The sequence below is a fragment of the Nannospalax galili genome, unplaced genomic scaffold (assembly GCF_000622305.1).
Source record: "Nannospalax galili isolate Female #2095 unplaced genomic scaffold, S.galili_v1.0 scaffold77, whole genome shotgun sequence".
In the NCBI taxonomy this organism is placed as follows: Eukaryota; Metazoa; Chordata; class Mammalia; order Rodentia; family Spalacidae; genus Nannospalax; species Nannospalax galili.
The window spans coordinates 137,925-158,197 of NW_008341457.1; the positions used below are offsets into that span (position 1 = coordinate 137,925).

The 20,273-nt window shown below is 41.5% G+C and overlaps 1 protein-coding gene across 1 annotated transcript in view; it reads left to right on the forward strand.

The window, feature by feature from the left end:
* Adgre3 (adhesion G protein-coupled receptor E3) overlaps window positions 1–20,273 on the forward strand; it is a 49,722-nt gene that overhangs the window by 1,660 nt on the left and 27,789 nt on the right. Inside the window, exons 2-9 of the mRNA XM_017799093.2 lie at window positions 1,263–1,310; window positions 1,445–1,567; window positions 5,757–5,909; window positions 7,884–7,921; window positions 8,593–8,728; window positions 10,506–10,607; window positions 16,206–16,390; window positions 18,846–19,013. Coding sequence (XP_017654582.1) covers window positions 1,263–1,310; window positions 1,445–1,567; window positions 5,757–5,909; window positions 7,884–7,921; window positions 8,593–8,728; window positions 10,506–10,607; window positions 16,206–16,390; window positions 18,846–19,013 — 953 coding nt within the window. The remainder of the gene's footprint in view (window positions 1–1,262; window positions 1,311–1,444; window positions 1,568–5,756; window positions 5,910–7,883; window positions 7,922–8,592; window positions 8,729–10,505; window positions 10,608–16,205; window positions 16,391–18,845; window positions 19,014–20,273) is intronic.

Here is a 20,273-nt window from a genome sequence, read left to right on the forward strand (position 1 = left end):
GCCCCCAGACTGTCCATCTACCCCCACCAACTGCCCCCAGACTGTCCATTTACCCCAACGGGAGCACCCAGTGTAGTTAGCACTAGTGCCCCATCCACTCTCCACCTTCCAGTACCCAGTCTGCGGTTATGAATGGAGGCACTGATATGTTTCCTTGTACAAATGCCTTGTTTTACTGAGTGTCATGTACATGATATAGCATGTGTTGGAATGTCCCTCCTTCTTCAAGCTGAATCCCAGACTGTCCATTTACCCCAACGGGAGCACCCAGTGTAGTTAGCACTAGTGCCCCATCCACTCTCCACCTTCCAGTACCCAGTCTGCGGTTATGAATGGAGGCACTGATATGTTTCCTTGTACAAATGCCTTGTTTTACTGAGTGTCATGTACATGATATAGCATGTGTTGGAATGTCCCTCCTTCTTCAAGCTGAATAACATCCCATTATATGGATATAATACATTTTTTTCAGTGATCTACTAAATCATTGATTGGGTTGTTCTACATTTTAGCTATAACGGATAATGCTGGTATGATGTATGAATTTCTTCATACCTTACTTTTAGTTATGTAGGTCTTTACTCAACAGTATACATGTATGAGTGTTTGGGGGGAGGAGAGTACATGAGTGTGGGGCATAAGTATTGTGTGCAGGTACATATGCACATGTGTACACATACATGTAGAGGAATGAAGTTGCAGTGGCTTCCTTGATTGCACACCATTCTATTTAGTCAGGCAGAGCCTCTCAATTGAACTCAGCTTTAAAAAATGTATTTTATTATTTTTATTTTGTGTATATCAGTGTGTTGCCTGCATATATGTAAGTGCACCTGTGTCACGCAGTGTCCACAGAGGTCAGAAGAGGATGTCAGATTTCTTAGAACTGGAATTAACAGATGGTTGTTAGCCACCATGTGGGTACTGAGAATCAAACCCAGGTCCTCTGGAAAGGCAGTCAGTGCTCTTAATCCTGAGCCATCTCTCCAACCCACTTCCAGTCTTTTATGTGGGTACCCGGTATCTGAATTCTGGTCATCATGGTTGCACAGCAAGCACTTCAGCCACTGAGGCCTTTCCCCATCCTGTGATCCTGTGTTTTATAAACTCATTCCTACCAGTCATTGATGGATGGAGCTGCTCCTGGTAGGAAGACACTACTCACATGTCTTGTGGAGAGCAATGAAGACCGGGTGGCCGGACAAACCTCAGAAAAGAAACATGAGCTCTCACCACTGAAATTTGATAAGTGGGAAAAATAGATGTTTATGGAAGAATATGGACATTGGCAGGCATCATGAGCATTTATGGTGAGCAAGGGGTAGATAAAAAATAGGTCCCCCGAAGGACATTGTTATAACCATGGTATCTGGTAGGTACTCAATGAATATTTCTTGAATGGAAGTATGAACAAACAAATAAATGAAAGCTGTGTTCCCTGCAGCTTCCTGCGCTCAATGCAGTGAAAATGCTGTCTGCTTCAACAGCACCCACTGTGTTTGTCACGAGGGATTCTGGTCCAGTGCTGAGAAGAGATTGTTTGTTGAGCCCCATGTGAAATGTGAAGGTAAAGATACTATGATGCTCTCCTTCAATCATTATTAAACATGCTTCTGTCCTGATTCACAAATTGATATGCCATGCAGAGCCCAGGATCTTAGAATAACTGACAGAAGTTCAGCTGTTCAGCAGGGTTGCTTGTCCCTACATCTCTGACTAGATGGGTGGTTTCTGGGGATCTGGCCCCAGGGAAACTTCTGTTGGTTTAGGTATTGATTTAATTTCTCTTTATGTGAAAAAAAATACTCCAAGAAAAGCAACTTAGAGAGGATAAAGTTTATTTTGCCTCACATTTACAGGGTGCAGTCCATCACTGTGTCGAAATCAAGGTGGCACACACCTGAGCCAGCTAGTCACAGCCAGTCAAGAGCAGAGAGAGAATAAATGCATACATGCCAGTGCTCAACTAGCTCTCTCCTTTTCCTTCAGGCAGAGTCCAACCCAATAATGGCTCTACCCACCATCAGGATGGGTCTTAGATCTCCGTTAACCCAATTAAGAATATCCCTTACAGGCATGCCCACAAGCCAAGCAAATCCACGCAAGACTTTGTTAAGACTTCCCTTTTAGGTGATTCTACCTTCTGTCATGTTCACAATTAAAACTACCCATAACAATCTCCTTTCTTAAACTTCAACTCTGGTCAGCCAGCAGGACAGATGATTTTTGCACCTTTTAGGTGATTCTACCTTCTGTCATGTTCACAATTAAAACTACCCATAACAATCTCCTTTCTTAAACTTCAACTCTAGTCAGCCAGCAGGACAGATGGATTTTTGCAGGGACAGATCATTTTGTTATAGCTATGTAGCAGAACCTTGAAAGGCACCCCTGAGATTTCTGAGTTCTTGTGTCCTGGAACAATGACATACGGATATGTCTTAGCCCAAGGACATAGGGATAGCGAGAAAAACAAGGGCAGTTTATTAAGAGAGAAAAATGGCACTCTGAAAGCTGGAAATGGGCTGGTGAATTTGAAAAACAAAAGCTTAACAGTCCTATACCACGTTAGTTCTTGTCCTTTATAGGTGGTTTACATAACACCTATTTTTTTCTGGGAGAGGTCTTGTGTTCCTATTGCACATTGTGATAGCTACTTTTTTGTTGCTGTGATAAAACACTGTGACAAAAAGTGACTTATGGAAGAGAGAGTTTGTTTTGGTTCATGATTCCAAAAGGAAGAGTCCATCAGAGCAAGAAAGCATGGTAGTCAATGATGGCATAGCAGCAAATGCAGGACACTGAGAGCTCATATCTTTAGCCATGCACAGAGTGAACTGGAAGTGGGGCGAGCCTGTCAGCTCTCAAAGTCTGCCCCAATGGCATACTTCCTCCAGAAGATCACACTTAATAAACCTCTGCAAACAGCACCACCAACTGGGGATCAAGTGTTCAAAAGCCTGAGCCCATGGGGAATATTTCTCATTGAAACTACACAAGATTACCTGACCCCCATAAGTTCATGGCCATGTCATAATGCGAAATGTATGTAGTACTACTTTAAAAGTCTCCATAGGCTTTAACAGTCTCAACACTATTCAAAGATCCAAAGTCTCTCCTGAGACTCAAGGCAATCCCTGTAAAATCATAAAACAAATGTCATATTACCAACATATAAAGGAATAGAACATACATTCTCATATCAAAAGGGAGGAATAGAGGTACAATGACAAATACTGGACCAAAGACTGAAACCCAACAGGGAAAACAGCAAATCCTATAGATCCATGTCCAGTGTCCAAGATTTTAGTTCCGAGGACTTTAATGGCTCTGCCCCACAGCTTTGTATCTACAACATACATATATCTCTTGGACTAGTTCCACTCTCTAAACAGTAAACAGCTCTTCTTGACAGATGTTTCATGGCTCTAGCATCTCCAACATTTTGGGGCTTCCACCACAACCCAGGCTTCACTTTCATGGCTTCATGCAATGACTTCTCAAGCCTCCTGTTCTTTCAGGAGCATCACACAGGTAACTCAGTACTGCCACAATTTTCCAGGCTTCATTGACTCTCTGAAACTGCTTAAGGAGAACCCATGACACCCTCACATTTGCATCTTTAACACCTCTAAAGCCACTACCAGGTAGATGACACTGCCGTGTTTGGCTGCCATCTTGGAATGGGCCAGCACCCTCTTTGACCACAAAAGCAGTAGCTTTTGTATATTGAAGCACTTACTTTCTAGGACTAAGCACTTTGGCTTCTCCTTTCACAAGTTGGAAGCTTAGCTGCATAGATCTTTCCCTGAGGGCACCATTCCAAATGTTTCAGTGCAGAGCAAGGCACCACCCTTTAATGACACTAATCTCTTAAACAATTAGTCTTCCTTTCAGCACATGCCTTAGCTGTTACATGAACCTAGTGCTTTTTTTCTCCCTGAGCTGCACATTTTGTATTTCTTTCTGTCCACTTGCTACTTTTAATTGTAGACCTGAATGAGAATAATTAGTAATTACCATTCCACAGATTCAATGTTATGCTGTCTTAAAATTTCCTCTGCCAAAGAAATAAGTCCTCTTTTGTTCTATTTTGTTTGGGTTTTTGCTTTTGCTTTTGTTTTGGGGGGACAGGGTCTCCCTGGAGCCCCAACTAGCCTAGAACTCACTATGTAGAGCTTGTGGTCTTGATCTCACAAGAGACCCACCTGTCTCTGCCTCCTGAGCACTGAGGTTACGTTTGTTATTTTTAACTTACCCTCATGTAAATTCTCAGGACACATACAGAAAATAACTAGACTCTGCTAAAATACCACAAAAGTAGTGTCTGGCCCAGTTGCTAATAGAGACTTGTTCTCTTCTGAAACCTCTTAAGCTATTCCAGTATTATCTGCATTGCTCTCAGCACTACTGCCTTCCAGGCTCCTACTACAACCACTCATTAAGCTCTACTTACAGAGTTCAACTGCTTTTCTAGTCTAAACCTTCAAAGTCTTCCACATTCCTCAAAAAAAAACCTGCTCATGTTATTCATACCAACAGCCCCACATTTCAGTATCAACTATTTTATTAGCTACTCTTTTATTTCCTCAATAAACACCATAACCCAAAACAACTTATACAAGAGTTTATTTGGGCTGACAGTTCCAGAGGGAGCATCCATAATGGTGGGGAGGCACAGAAGCAGGCAGCAGGCAGCTGAGAGAGCACAACCCAACCACACACAGGAAGCAGGGCAAGTGAGGAAGAAGTGGGGCAAGGCTGTAAACTCTACACCTACATGCTAGTGGCATACTTCCTCCAGCAAGGCTATACCTTATCAAAGTTCCATAACCTCCCCAAACAGTGCTGCCATCTGGAACCATGTGTTCAAATACCAGAACCTAGTGGGGATATTTCTCATTTAAACCACTGCAGCTTCTTGGCTGATGAGTGTGTTTTAAGTCAATTTAACAACCTCTGTGAATCATCATTACAGTAGGTACTCTCCCCTAATTTGGCAATCTGATACACTGTCAGAAACACTAGTGGCTTCCTGATCTCAGGCTTTATGTGTCCTTAGATCTGGTTCTCGGCTTTAAGCCTAGTCTACCATTCCATTTTCTCTTCATCCATTCACCACTGTCTCATCATTATTCTGAGGGTTCGTAGGATATGTCAGTCTCTACGAGGCTGGTCCCCACCTCATGGTCTGTCTGGTTATTTGTATTTGAGGGTCTTACACTATAAAATACTTGTAGAATTCTTACTGTTATTTGTGATAATCTTCACTGTCAACCTGACTGGATTTGGAATCACCTAGAAGACACACCTGTGGGCATGTCCATGAGGATGTTTCCAGTGAGACTTAAGTGAAGAGGTTAAACACACCCTGAGTGTGGGTGGCAGAATTCCATGTACTGGAATTGTAGAGTAAACAAAAGAAGAAAAAGGAAAAAGTCAGCTTAGCACCAGCATCCATCTGTCTTTCTACTTCCTAGTTTCTTAGGCAAAGTGAACAACCCACTCATATACCTGAGGCCACCTCTTCCTGCTAGAAAGGCCTGTTCCCTCCTGTACACCACAAGCCAAAATAAAGCCATTCCTTCCTTAAGTTGTTTGTTTGAAAACAGTAATATGAGAAATAACTAAAGGAGAATTGTACTGAGTTTATAAATTAATTCAGGGAGAACAGTTGGGCAGTGGAGTCTCCACAGATATGGGGAAAAGATATAGTAATATAAAAACACTAAATAGCATCTTCTCTTGATTCACAGATATTGATGAATGTGCATTTATCACACCAGTATGCAAAGAAGTATCCTACTGTAAAAATAAAGTTGGTACTTACATATGCAGCTGTGTGATAAAATATCCTATCATCAACTGGGTAGCTGGTCTATTTGATATTGACCATCCAGATTGTTATGGTAAGTCTCTCAGGTATGTTTTCTGTTATGCAAAGGGAGTTGGCCAGATAGAGCTTGTGATAGCTATGCCAGTGTTGACCAGTTTAAGAGTTAGAATTTTTTACTTACCATCATCTTCATCCCTTTGTTGTATTTGATGGTCTTTTCCACTGGAATGTCATCCTATTCCATGCCATCAATAAACATTTCCATATACTCACCTCTCAAAAATGTCTCCAATACAGGTCTCTTTCCTGGATCTCCAAATAGATACCTAGAATTTTCTTCACAACTTCTCAGCTTCTTCATCTCTCACTAGCAGCAAATTCAGTTCATATGTCCATCTGTCTACATAATAAATTCCGAGTTCATACTTGCAATACCAAGCCTTCCCTCTTCCTTTATTCACAACTTCTTTCTATCGCAATGATAAGCTAACTTCTCACTATCTAGAATTTACTTGTTCAGTCCACATAAAAATATCACATTTTTAATTATTCTGATTGAAGAACTGGCATTTCTATTTACCAGTTGTATGGTGGTGAGACTATAAACTAAAATGCCTCCTCTGTAAACAAGAATGGCAACAGAAACTGCTGTGTTAGCTGTACATTAGCAAAACAAAACATACCCCAGAATTTATTGGAATAAAATAATAAGAAATGGGGCTTTTTTGGTCTTTTTGAGAGAAGGTCTCCTTGTAGCCCCAGCTAGCCTGGTACTCACTATGTAGACCAGGCTGGCCTTGATCTCACAGACATCTGCCTCCCTCTGCCTCCGGAGTGCTGGGATTAAAGGCATGCACCTTTAACAATACAAACTCACCTGTATTGTATTGTATGACTCTTCCTGGGACTATATGAGCAAATATCTATTCACCCCAGGTAAGGCACTGATAACAAAGCAGGTCTAACTTAGTGACCCACTGAGTTTATTGGAGTTACCAGCAAGAGTGTGATTGAGGGTGGATGACTTCAAGGGAGCTGTATCCCTGAAAAGCCCACCCCGAGAATGGCAAGTCCCCAAACTGCATCCGTGGTGCTCCCTGTGCACATTTTGGGCAGCTCAGATGATCCGATTGGACAGTCTCCCCCTCCTCAACAATTATGGCTTGTACAAAGTTGGGGGTGGGTCTTGTGAATTTAGTGAGTTCCATGCACTTCCTGAGACTTATAAGTTTCATTTACTTAATGAGCCTCCTTTAGGAGGGCAGGTTTCAATCCCAGGATGCAGCTACACAATAGATACCACAGCCCCTTTTAAAATTCTGTGGTTCTGCCTAGAACAAAGGGCTGTCAGGAAACAGTCTCCCAGATAGCTGGTCAGTTACACGTGGGAACTCACAGCAATGGTGACAGCATGCACAAGTCCCACATAAGCTCACACCAGACAAAAATCTCAGCATTGACATGAGGAAGTCCATGAGAAACCTCACCCTACTTGAACTATTTAGCAAGCAGTGGCTGCTGGAAGAGGGAGAATCAGTTTCATTTCAGAGTGAGACTATGGTAGGTTAACCAGGCTCCAGTGGGTGGACCTACCCCAAAGGACATTTGGAGACACAAATGTGACTCTATAACCATATATAGAGAAGTAGAATGCATGATATTTGGTGGGGGGCAGAAAGGGCAGATGGGGCTCTAAATGCAGTCAAAGTCTATTGTATGAAATTTGCACAACTTCAATTAAAATATTAAGGAAATAGAAAAAGGTACACGAAAGGATGAGGCTTGGGCATCGGAGGGTCTGATGAGGGACAGATACAAGAGGGAAACAACAGACTGTGTCAAAGAATACTTAAACACACACGCATACGAAAGGGCAAATACATTTTTTAAATGCTACCATAGAGTGCCTTTTCACCTTCTCAAAAGGGAACTGGATGGACTGCAGAGCAATCAGGAAAGGATCCAACTTGAGAGTGGCTGGAAAGATGAATATGAGCTGGGTTTGTTTCCTCCTGGGTCTGACTTCATTGCTAATATCTTTTTCCAGTGAAGAAGACAGGATCAGAATCACAAGTGGATATTTGGGTGAGCAGAGTCAACTCTGGTTTGGGGAACGCTACAGTGGCTCCCTGTGTTTCTTAGGACAGAGTATTTCTCATCCATGGTCCATTTTGTCCTCTGTCCCAAGGGAATCTGGAAATACCTGTGGCGCAAATGTTGCTCACATAATTTGGGGAGGGGGGCTCGTGGTGCCTACCTCATAGAGACCAGTGCTATAGCTTAGCCTCGTAACGTGTCCAAGACAGGCTTTCACAGCCAAAAATGACCCAGTCTGATGTCCATGGAGACTGAGAAGCTCTGGGGTGCATTTATAAGGCCTCGGCTGTCCATCAAAGACTTGTATCATGCGCCTAAAATGCACAACAGAACCCAAAGCACATTGATTACCATTATTGGCTTTTGGGACCCTTCAGCCAAACTCATGCACATGCTTGCTTCCTTTTTTGTCTTTTGTTTTGTTTGCTTTGTTTTTGAGACAGGGTCTCCCTGTAGCACAAACTGGCCTGGAACTCTCTATGTAGACCAGGCTGGCCTCAGTCTCACAGAGATCCACCTGCCTCTGCTAGGCATTAAAGTGCTAGAATTAAAGGCGTGCGCCACCACGCCTAGTCAGAGAAGCAATGAGAAATCGGGTTTGTTTCTGATTTCTTAAATTACAGTGAGACTCCATCTAACTAGATACATCTCTTTGGAAGGGAGAACTGAGTAAAAGTGGAACCAAAAAGGACTTTGCAAAAAAGGTGACCAAGATACTTCAGCAAGTGGAACTCCACATATGGAGTGAAAATTCGGCTCTACCAACAAAGGGTGAAAATACCACATTGGGTATCGGTAAGAAATGTGTCCTGAAGGGAATTGGGACCAGGAATGGCCAGAGCCTCTGAAGGATCAAATCTGTTAGCTCCCAAAATCTGAGACTTTTTGTGCAAACCCTCCACTCGAGTAGAAATCTTCATTCAAAAGAGAAAAAGTGAGTTAATCACATTTCATCACAATGACAAAATACCTGAGCAATTCACCTTCAAGCGTGAAAGATTTATTGGGGGGAGGGTCACACTTTCAGTTTTTAGTTGATAGTCAATTGTCTTTATTGCCACTGGGTCTATGTGCAGTGAGACAATATCAGACCTCACCTAATGTTAGCAGAAGGTCCGGAGAGCATGGACTAAGGTGTGCCTTTCAAAGGCACACCCACAGTGGCTCACCTCCCCCACCTCCTAGTTTCTACCATCTCACAAAATGCCATTAATTTATGAATCCATCAGTGGATAAATAAAATGATGTTAGAAGCCTTGCAATCTAATCACCTTTCAATAGTGCTGCTGCTGTGGCTCAAGCCTTTGACACATGAGCCTTTCGAGGGAAAAGTTCGTGTTTAGAACGTCACACTCCACCTTGAGTGTATAAATATTCATATCCATCTCATAATGCAAAATCCATCTAGCCTGTCTCCAGGAGTCCTCAAAGTCTCTTCACTTTTAAGATTTCTCAGAAGCCCAAGTTCTCTGAAACAATGTTAACACTAAGCTGTGAACCCTGGTGAAAACCGAAAGCAGAATCGGGAACTTCCGGCATGCACTCCTTGCAGAGGACATAGAGATCCCCATTTTCACCGTTCTTCCCAGGTCCCAACACTGCCGTAAAATTGTCAATTTGTCAATGTGTTAAGGTTACCATGGAAACTGAGGTACCTTGGGGGGGGGTCAGTCTCAATAATTCAAAAAAATTAGAGGTAGACTGAGCAAGAAGCTTGAGAACAATTTTCTTAGGAGTGGAGAGAACAATAGTACAGGCACGCTGTCAGTCTCAGCCTCTGCCGGAGACTGGGCACTGGAGAGAAATTCCAGCCTTTTAAGTAAGACGTGGAGGTGAGAGAAGCAATGAGAACGTCCACAGTGTCACTGAAAGCATGCTGGGGGATGCCAAGCTGTGGAGCTGAGCTGAGAAGGCAGCTGAGTACTGGATCCTGCGCCCTGAGGCAAAGTGTCCCATCTCGGATGCCATGGTTAGGTACAAAAAAGGGAAACGGCTTATTGAGAAAGGAAAAGCATTCCCAAGAATAGACGTGGGCTAATAAGCCGGTAAAAGAATCCCCAACACCCTGAGTCATGACCCCTTTTAAGGTGTTTATATAATACCCAGATGCTCCAAGTGTGTAGAGTGCAGGCTTTTCTCAACATACTGTGGTGTTTTTTTTTGGTTTGTTTTGTTTTGTTTTTGGAAGAAACCCAGATAATGAAGGTTTTGTGAACTTTCTTTGCAATCTGGTTTCTTTAATATGTTAATCTAGATGTGGTTTTCTCCAGTCCCTATTCTCCTGTCATTTTAAGACACTCATGAAATTTTCAAGCCCTGAAAAGGTTCAATCAGCCACCTCTCAATAACACCTGGAGGCTGGGGACAAGATTGGTAAACATAATCCTTTTCAGGGTAGTTTTCATATATAAAGTACATAAGAAATGACAAGGGACCATAGCGCCTCTCATAGCGTTTCCCACTCTCTGGTTGATGGAAATGCATAGAAGCATGCTCCTATGTAAGGAGTACTTCAGCTGGGCTTCTTTGAACAAGGACAATATAGTAGAACTCACTTTTTTATTACTTTCAGTCTATGAAACCAAGAGGTGCACTAAGAGGACTCTGCTGGAAGCTGGAAATAACACGATGGAGATCAACTGCACTAGTGCTTTCAGAGAAGCCCACAGAAAAGGTAGTATGGTTAAGATGAATTCCTGTGACTCCAAATTCTAGGTATTGTCCCCCTGCTAGATGGCTGGGCTGATATGTGTGAAGTCCTCCAAAGTATCCAAGGTAGAGGTAACCTACGTAGTGGACTGAGGTCTAATTGAACACTGATTAGGCAACCTGGAAGATGAACGTAAGCAACTCTCATAAGGAGGGTGTATTTTGTAGCACACAGTAAAGTAAGAACAGGGATGTGTTCGTGTGCTTTCTGACAAAGGGCAGGGTGATGGCTATCACATTTCAGCGTAGCAGCCTAATATCCTCACACTAGACAGTGCCAGGCAGCCATTTCCCTGGCCACTCTGACTTGAGATCTGTTTCATAAATACTATATTTAAAGTGATAAATGGGTGGCCCTCTCTTAGAGATGTCTCATTAATAAAACAAATTTAAGAATGAACTCAAATGGAACCTTAAGGAAAATTTTATTACAATTTAAAAGAAAAACCCTCAGGACAGGTAAGCTACAAATGTCAGCAGCTGCTTTGTGGAGAATGGAAGAGAAAGGGACAAAAACCCACGCCATTTAAAGTCAGCGTGGACTTCAGACACTTGGCACACTAGCAGCCACACGGTGGGGAGGGGAGCTCTAGAGAAAGAGCAGGATGCTCCAAAGGTTGTCGAGGCCCAGAGCATTGGGGAAGGCTTCCTCCTCATTTTTCTTTTAGTCTCCAAAGGACTCAAGATGGATGAATTCTGATCTTCTTTTAGGCAATTTGATAGCTGTTGGGACGGCTAGAATCATAGTATGAGTTCTCTCCCAAATGGCTTCTAGAGAGAAAGCGAGAAGAAATTTAGCCACCATTGAATTGTTAGGTTAAAACAATAATGAGCCTGTCTCTCTTGGCTGCAGGTAAGCACTGCAGTTTTGAATTGAGTCAAAGTCTGAAGTCTTATAGGAAGCATTTTTTTTATCAAGGAGATGATCATTAGTGAGATATAATTGTCTAAATGACATCTCATGTGGACTTAAGCATCATGTCCACAGAGTGTGATCCCTTGGCTGTTAAAAACAATACCAATCATTTTAGTCTTTGGTGATACTTTTTTGTTGGGTGTTTAAGTCCATGCAGCCAACCAAATCAGGCATCTCCCTTTCATGTCAAGGTCAGTTGAGCGTCATGTCCTTAGGGGTCACTTAAGCTTGGAAGGGGCCTCTGACTCCTTTAACCTTCCTTATACTAGTTGTTTCATCTATGAGGATAAATCAAAGGGCTTTCTTGACCATGGCTTCATTTGGAAACATGAAGGAAATTTCTTCCTGAGTTGACCTTGCACTTTGTCGACCGGACTCTAGTTAGAGTTCACCTGGTAGGGGTCTCCATGACCTTCCCAAACAATAAAACAAAAGTCTCACCAGGAGTTTCAGGACATTAAAAGAGACTTCCCCACAGTCCCCTGGGACCTAGCTAACCTTGGAGGAAAAGGGACAAAATATTGTCCTTTTAAGTTCCTCTGACCACATTACTACAGACCGCCAAGCAGTTACTGAACACCCAGGTCAGTTATGCCAGTCTCCTCCATTTAACTACTGTGCAATACTTGGTTAAAGCTTGAGCAGAACCCAAGTGCTCTGAAATAAAACTCGATTAGACATATATTTTGTTCTTTAAAGCATCACTTGTAATTGCTACCAAGAGTAGATTTTAACATTGATCCTAGAAATTTTAAGTATAATCTTTAAGTCTCATCTTTTCTGTATAGTAAGTAACTTTCACATACCTTTATAGCTTGACTAAGGTTTCTCTTTCTCTTCCCAGTCTGTAAACATCTCCATGCACGAATCTTTATTTACTAAAAGTATTTCCATTTTCATATATTTCTAACATTTTCTTTTACTTATGAGTTTTCTTTCTCAATACCATGAGACATAATATTAACAACTAAAATTACCAGGGTTGGAGAAATGGCTCAGTTGTTAAGAGCACTGGCTGTTCTTTCAGAGGACCCAGGTTCAGTTACCAGCACCCACATGGCGACTAACAGACATCTGTAACTCTAGTTCCAGAGGGTCCAACACCCTCTTCTGTCCTCCACAGGCACTGCATGACATGGGTACACTTCCATACATGCAGGCATAGCACTCATACACATAAAAAAATCACACACACACCAAAATTACAATCTAGTGGAGAATGTTCTCCCTGGGGATACTAAGCAGTGTTTACCCCCTCTTCACAAGGGTTCGGTGACAGACCACTGTCTAATTCCACCAAGTTCACCCTGGGAACCAATGAGTTTATTAGGTTTGTTTAGAAAGTATGGGTGAGGGGTTGACAGGTGCATAGATGACCCAAAAGTAGCTAATCTGAAGCCCTCACCCAACATGGATGATAACTTCCCCATAGACTCGTGGATGAAACCTCTCCCTAACTTTCTCCAGCCTATATACTCTGGCCCATCTCCAAGACCATGAGGCCATGTGTTATTACAGCAAAATTACATATAACTGGCTAAAAGTAATGGCTGGATATTCAGGCAATGATCCAATGAGATTCCTTGTGATAATCCTTTGCAAGTACAACTGAAGTCATGCAGATGACAATTGTTTGAATAGGAACATAATATTATGCAGTATCACCTTATTTTTAAAAAGGTAAGGGGCTGAAGACATGACTCAGTTAAAAGCACTGGCTGCTCTTGCAGAAGACCTGGGTTCAGTTCTCAGCACCCACATGGTGGCTAACAGCCATCTGTAACTCCAGTTCTAGGGGATCCGACACCCTCTTCTGTCCTCTGTGGGCACTGCACAACACAGGTATGCTTACATCAAGCAGGCAAAACACTCATACACAAAAAAACAAAGTACATAAAAGAAAGTTGAATTCAAACCACATATATAGTATAACGTAATAAATGAGCATTAGCTGTGTACATACTGTTGAACTATAGGGCTTTGTAAGTTCCCAGACAAACATTATAGAAAATACAAAACAGTCAAAGATCTTTTTGCTTTGTACAGTACAGAGATAAGTCTGCAAAAACCAGGCTTTTGGTTTTGAATTAATGTAAGTAGCTTAGAGGGAGAAACAACAAGTACATAGCAAAACGTTAAATTGATGTTTACAGCATCTAGTCATAATCAACTAAAGAAACCCTGTTAAAACTATGATGCTGGCATAATTGAAGACTTTTTAGGCAGGAGATCCTTTCTGGTTTTGTTTTTGTTTTGTTTTTGTTTTTGTTTTTGTCTTTTTGAGACAGGGTCTCCCTGTAGCCCCAGCTGTCCTAGAACTCACTATGTAGACCAGGTTGGCCTCGAACTCACAAAGATCTGCCTGCCTCTGCCTCCCGAGTGCTGGGATTAAAGGTGTGTGCCACCACACCCAGCAGGAGATCCTTTCTATGAACTGGACCAGTCTTTATTCATTAATTAATTAAGTAGTAAAATAATCTTGGTTCTGACTGTACACTTATATCAGTCTGTGCTAGTTACTTTTCTCATTGCTGTGACAAAATCGAGCATCCCATTAGCTGCATTTACTATACAAATCTTTATATCATGAGATCAGTAATAGTAGACTTTGTTGGAAATAATTTACCCCTTAACAATTTTTAAGGGCCTCATGCCTTTACTTATGGGCTGCTTTATTGTATTCCTCCCTCTCACAGAGTCAAGGAGTCAGCATGACTCAGGAAAAGGGTTTTTGGAGGACACTTTGAGACAAACATGCTTGGGTCTGAAGTAGGGGGGAGGCAGATCCCATCTCCAGAGTCAAGTTCTCAGTGAGTTCCAAGAGCATATGACAAAGTACACACACAAAAAAAAACATTTGTTTCTCTGCAGAACCGAACCCTGTGTTTTACACTGGACAGGAGTCTTGCTATTGAGTCTGGTGACAACTGGTTAGATCTAAAGCATCTGAACCTGATCATCTGCTGGGTCTTGCGTTGGGAACCGTAATTGACAACAGACAGAAGACTTGATTTTGAAAGTTCACCCTCTGTTATCTTTAAATTATACAACGTCTCAAGCATATGGTAGTTGGCACTCATGTTCAAGGGGGATCAAGCTGATAGAAGCATCTCCTTTTATCAGTGTCTAACCTGAGATCCCCATTGGCTATATTTGGGGTAACCAGATGCTCCACAGGTAGTTTGTGTCTGTAAATGGAGGCACACAAACTGGAAAATGAAATGAGTACCTTCCTTCTTATGAAGAGATCAAGTTGTAGGACAATATAATACTTAGACTTCTCATAAGAAGTCACTCTTAATCCTCCAGTTTAACTTTAGGCTGGGCTTGAGTGAAGAAAATCATCAAACATTTTTTCTTTGAGATTCTGGGTCAAATGAATACAGACTGTGGGGTCCTTGTTATCCCTCTGTAAGACAAAAGGAACATATACTGGAGCATCTCCAAAATCTCCTTTGTTTTGCCCTCCAGAGTGTCCTCTGGAATTTCCCTTATATTCTTCTCCTCATGACCATCCATGAGGACAGAAAAGGACTTGCCAGATTAGCCATTGCTCTGGTATGACCTGGATCCTATATCTCATCCGTGTTATTAGCATCTGTAAGAAGGTGGAGCCTATTTGGATTTTTCACTCTTGCCAGTGTGACTCTTTAATACCTGTGACCTTGGTGAATTGTTTTGCATGCAATCTGGTTAATCTTATCCTGCCTGTGCAGGACCTACCATCCACAAAACCTTTGGAGTTAATATTGGCCCTCATGTATCAGGGAAGGCAACCATCCTCTATCATCTGTTAGGGAGGGTCTCAGCTTCCTTGTGGGTTAACTTTTTTTTTGTCTTTTTGAGACCAGGTCTCCCTGTAGCCACAGCTGGCCTAGAACTTGCTATGTAAACCAGGCTGACCTCAAACTCACAAAGATCTACCTGCCTCTGCCTCCCAAATGCTAGAAGTAAAGGTGTGTGCCACCACCCCTGGCCTGTGGGTAACTTTTAATACTCTTAAATGTCTCCTTTGACCCTTTCTTAAAATGTATAATCTGTTAGTCCATATTACATTCTTGTAGCTGGATATGAGGCAAGTATGACAGACCCTGGGTGATGTCTCCTTCTAAAGAGGGCTACCAGTCAGGCTTCCTGGACTAGAAAAGCTGCATTAGAATTTGCCACATGCAATCTTGAACTCAGTACACGTAATCTAGAGAATTTCTGCTCTACTAGATAAGCTTGAAGTAACTTAAGATGTAAAGCAGGAATTAAGTCTTTTGTAGTTCACCTGCCCTTTGGAGGACAAGTAATTGCTAACCATGTTTTTCATATATATTTTTTATAAAGTGTAGAGAATTATGTTATATGTGCATAATATAGATAGATAGATAGATAGATAGATAGATAGATAGATAGATGATAGATAGACAGATAAATCCTTAATATATAAATATATGCATTTTTATATATAGAGAGAGTTAGAGAGAGGAACTAACTTCTGTACTCCACACTATTTACTGTGTGTTACATGTGCAATTTATGAAATTTCCTGGGGTGATTTTAATAGATACATCCTGTTTATTTTATGACCCATATAACGCGCATGTGTACCTGCTGTTTGAACTGCGGACATCTTCCCATCTTCCCCTTCTCTTTTCTCAGATGAGAGTGCAGTTGCTCTTATTGCATATCAAACACTTGGTACATTTCTGAACGGATCCTTCTTTAGTAATGAAGGAGGGATGCAGGAAGTAAAATTGAACTCTCTTGTTGTGAGTGGTACCATTCGTTCGGAAGTCAAAGGTGAACTTTCTGAACCTGTACTCCTGACTTTACAAAAGACTCAGGTAAGCAGAACCTAAATCTGGTCCACTGTGAAGTATCTTAAATGGACATCTGGTCTAATCAAATTTGCCGACGGAAATTTAATCCAACTACAACCATTGAAAGGTAAGAGAACAGAAATTGTTGAGGCAGCTTCAATTACCTGTTTGTCAACAGTCAATAATGGATCAGAGAGGGGTCCATGGGGTCCTACCCCTCCCTATGGAAGTATTGATTACTGATGGATTCCAGGAGAGGAAGTTATTATCGTCAGTTGTATACCCACTCAGGTGCCCAACAGTCTCCAATGCGTACTGGTCACACAGATGATCCCCGTTAAATTCAGTGGGTATCAAAACAAACAGAACAGAAAACAGCACAGGGAGGGGTGATAAACAGAATGAACTTTACATGTGTGTGAAATTGCTGAAGAACAAGTTCAGTAAAAGTTATTAAAAACTTTTTTTAGTTCAAAGATATGTATCGGGGAGAATGTGGGGAAAAGGGAATCATTGCACTCTGTAACTGAGAATATCAGTTAATATATAAATTGTGAAAAACACTACAGTGGTGCCTTAAGGAATGGAAGGTAAACTGTGAAAGGGCCTCATAACCCCCTACATGGTGCAGAACCAAAGGGTCTGAAACCAAAATTTTGAAAAGAGATTGCATTTCCATGGTGACCACAACAATATCCACAGCAGCCAAGACATGGAAAAAGTAAACTATAAACTGATCAATGGATAAGTAAAATATGAAGTTATAATAAAAAATTATGTATCCTTTAAAGGAAAGTAATCTATTTGCAATGACATGCCTTAACCTAGAGGACACTTTGCTTAATAAAATAATACGAGTTGTCTAATAGATCTTTCATGATCTCATTTACATGGGGAATCTAAAATAGTGAAATTCACAGTCCTGGCAAAACTGGGAGTTACTAGAAGATAAGGACCTAGGAGAAATGAATATACATTGGTCAAAATATACAAATTTTAAGTTATGAAATAATAAAGTTCTGGAGACTTAGCATGTTGCATAGTAATAATACTTATCAAGAATGTATCTTGAATTTTTAAATTTATTATCATACATTAATTATACCTAGTAATGATTTTCATTATAATATTTTCATACATGTATGCAATGTATTTTGATCATTTTCACCCCCTCTATTAGCATCTCTTACACTCCTCTGATGTGTGACATTGTTCTGGGGAGACATGAACAAACAAACCCCAGACAGGATGACAGAGCAAAGTAACAGCACCACTAAAGTCCAACTTAGGAACCAATAAGTTTATTTAGACATGGGTGATGGGTTACTTACAGGATGGTTTACAGGTTACTTACAGGATGACTCAAAGGTTGCTACATCACAAAAAGACCACCTTAGCATGGGTGACAAGTCATGAAAGGTGGAATGCTAGAACTCTCTGCACAACTTGCAGATCTCTAAAAATGTCAAAGACGCTCTCCTCAACAGACCCTTAGTGCTTCTATAAGGCCAGGAAGAGAGTGGCCTTGTGCAGCTGGTAATTTCAGGGAATTCCTGAGACTTCTGGCTTGTTTACCACCTGAGCCTCTACAAGCCTCCCTTTAAAACTTTCTGAGTGACTCTTAAGGAGCTTCCCCCCAGGATAGAATCTTCCAATTCAGAGAAAATTGATACACAGCATCCTTGCATTCCCACTAATTTTATTGAGAGTAGCTCTCCAAAGACTCCATCACAAAAAAACATAGGTTGGGGCATGACAGTTGTGTTGATTCACTTGCTTGCAGTAACCTTTGCATGTACACATTCATGGACACATCACATGATACAGCTTAAGTCTATACAACTTTCATTTCCCAGTCACACCTCAATAAAGCTAGAAAAAGTGCTGAGTCACCTGTGGATTTCCATGACAGGAAACTTATCATGCTGAAGCCTAAACCAGCAATGGGCTCATGAGGACAGTTGAACACACTGAGTGCGGGGGGTACAGGAGAGGACTTGGCTCTTCCAGACGGCTCTGGGACAGACCTGGGGTTGGAAAAAGACACTTGACATCTCTTTCCTCAAGCATGACCTCTGCCCACCAGTCCTCCTTGATTCTTTTTCAGTGATAAAGACAATTGTTGAGACAATTCTTCTGAGTCCATGCATGGGACACTGAGATATCCATAGAAATAGAGACTAAGATGAAAAACTAAACACTTTAAGAGGTGTGGTGATAGGAAATGACTCACAGATGTTCCCTCAGTCTGTTTTACAATTCAGTGTGTCAGATAATATGGATATGGGTAGGTTAAAAGGGGACAAACAGAGAAAGGGTAGAGTGCCGGGGGAGATGTAAACAGAGAAACTATTTCAGTACACTTGTTCAAAAGTGCCATCGTGGTATCTAATAACTTGCATGTAAATAAATAAATAAATTAGAGCTGGAGATTGAAGCCAAGTATTTGCCCTCTCATGCTCCACGCTTGTCTTTCCAGCCTGGCGACATGAAGGCAGAGCATCTGTGTGTCTACTGGAAAGGATCAGAGGAAGGGGGCACCTGGTCAACCAACGGCTGTATTCATGTGCAGAGCAACGACTCTTACACCACGTGCAAATGTGTTCATCTATCCAGTTTTGCCGTGCTCATGGCTCTGACCCCTGAGGTACCAAGAATCACAGGTCCAGGGCATGACAGCTCTAGGTTCATGTTATGAATATCTTAGAAAAATAACCTAAAATAAGGCTCCAACTTTTTGCAGCTTTCATGAGAGATGATTTAAGAAACACCAGTAATAATGGATGTGAGGGTGATCCGGTGGAGACACCTGTCACACCATTGCTTGTCACGCTTGATTTGGCCCATCTGGCCGGCTAAGTGTATGTCCCCTTCCTCCCTCACATGTATCCCTCCTGAAGCTGTGTGCTCCAGCTAAGAAAATGACCTTCCCTGAAGGAGGAGGACCTCTTCAGTCAGAGAGCCATGCTTCCTTGCCACATCTTTCAAGAAACATTGCTAAGGGTTTGTAAAGATGAAGCAGAGAAAGTCCAGGTGGCAATGTAGAGAACATCACTAAGCTAATTAGCACTTCAGGTGGAGGGAGCTTTTACTACCCTTGAAAGACTCTTAGAATCTATATAGAACCCACACCTCAGACTCACTGTAACTCAATGATGGAGCTGGGGAATTAATATACTAGTTTCTTCAATTATTTGATTTCATCTGGGCTCAGAGGTAACAGTTTCATGAAGTTTTTGTAATAACAGAAAAAGAAAATCATAAATAAAGACATTTTAGATACATTGGTGGAAGCATCAGATGTATAGGTTACAGCAAAGCTGAGGAATTCCAACACTTCCCACAAGCGTAGGACTAAGTTCATCAAGGAAAGTGTTCAAGCATCGGGAAATTGGTTTGTCAGCTTCTAACATGGTAAGATCCAAAGGGATCTGGGGTTCCAACCATTGGTTAATTTGCAAGATAGTTTCATCCAAACCTACTTGGCTCAGACCAGAAGAAAGGCATTTGCTATCATCGATGACAGAGAATGCTTTCTGAAATTCCCAGATGCCAACTAAATGTAGGATGACTAAGACCAAAAGAATTTTATCTAAGCTCTTCATGCACACAGAGGCATCAGCTCTTGTATCAAAAGGAGTAAGAAATAGTTCATTCTGGATTCAAATAGGAGTGACCACAGCCTATAAACACAGATTCAGTTGCCATAAATTTCAGGTTCCAATGTGGAAATTGTTTCATGAAATTTTTATAGAACAAAATCATGAATCAAAACACTTTTCAAATATATTGGCGGGAACATCAGATAGATGGATTATAGAAAAGATGGGAAATGTTTATAGCCTCAGGTGAACTCTGAGGGCATGCTAAGCTTTTGTGTCCCAAAAGGATCTCCCTGATAAACAGT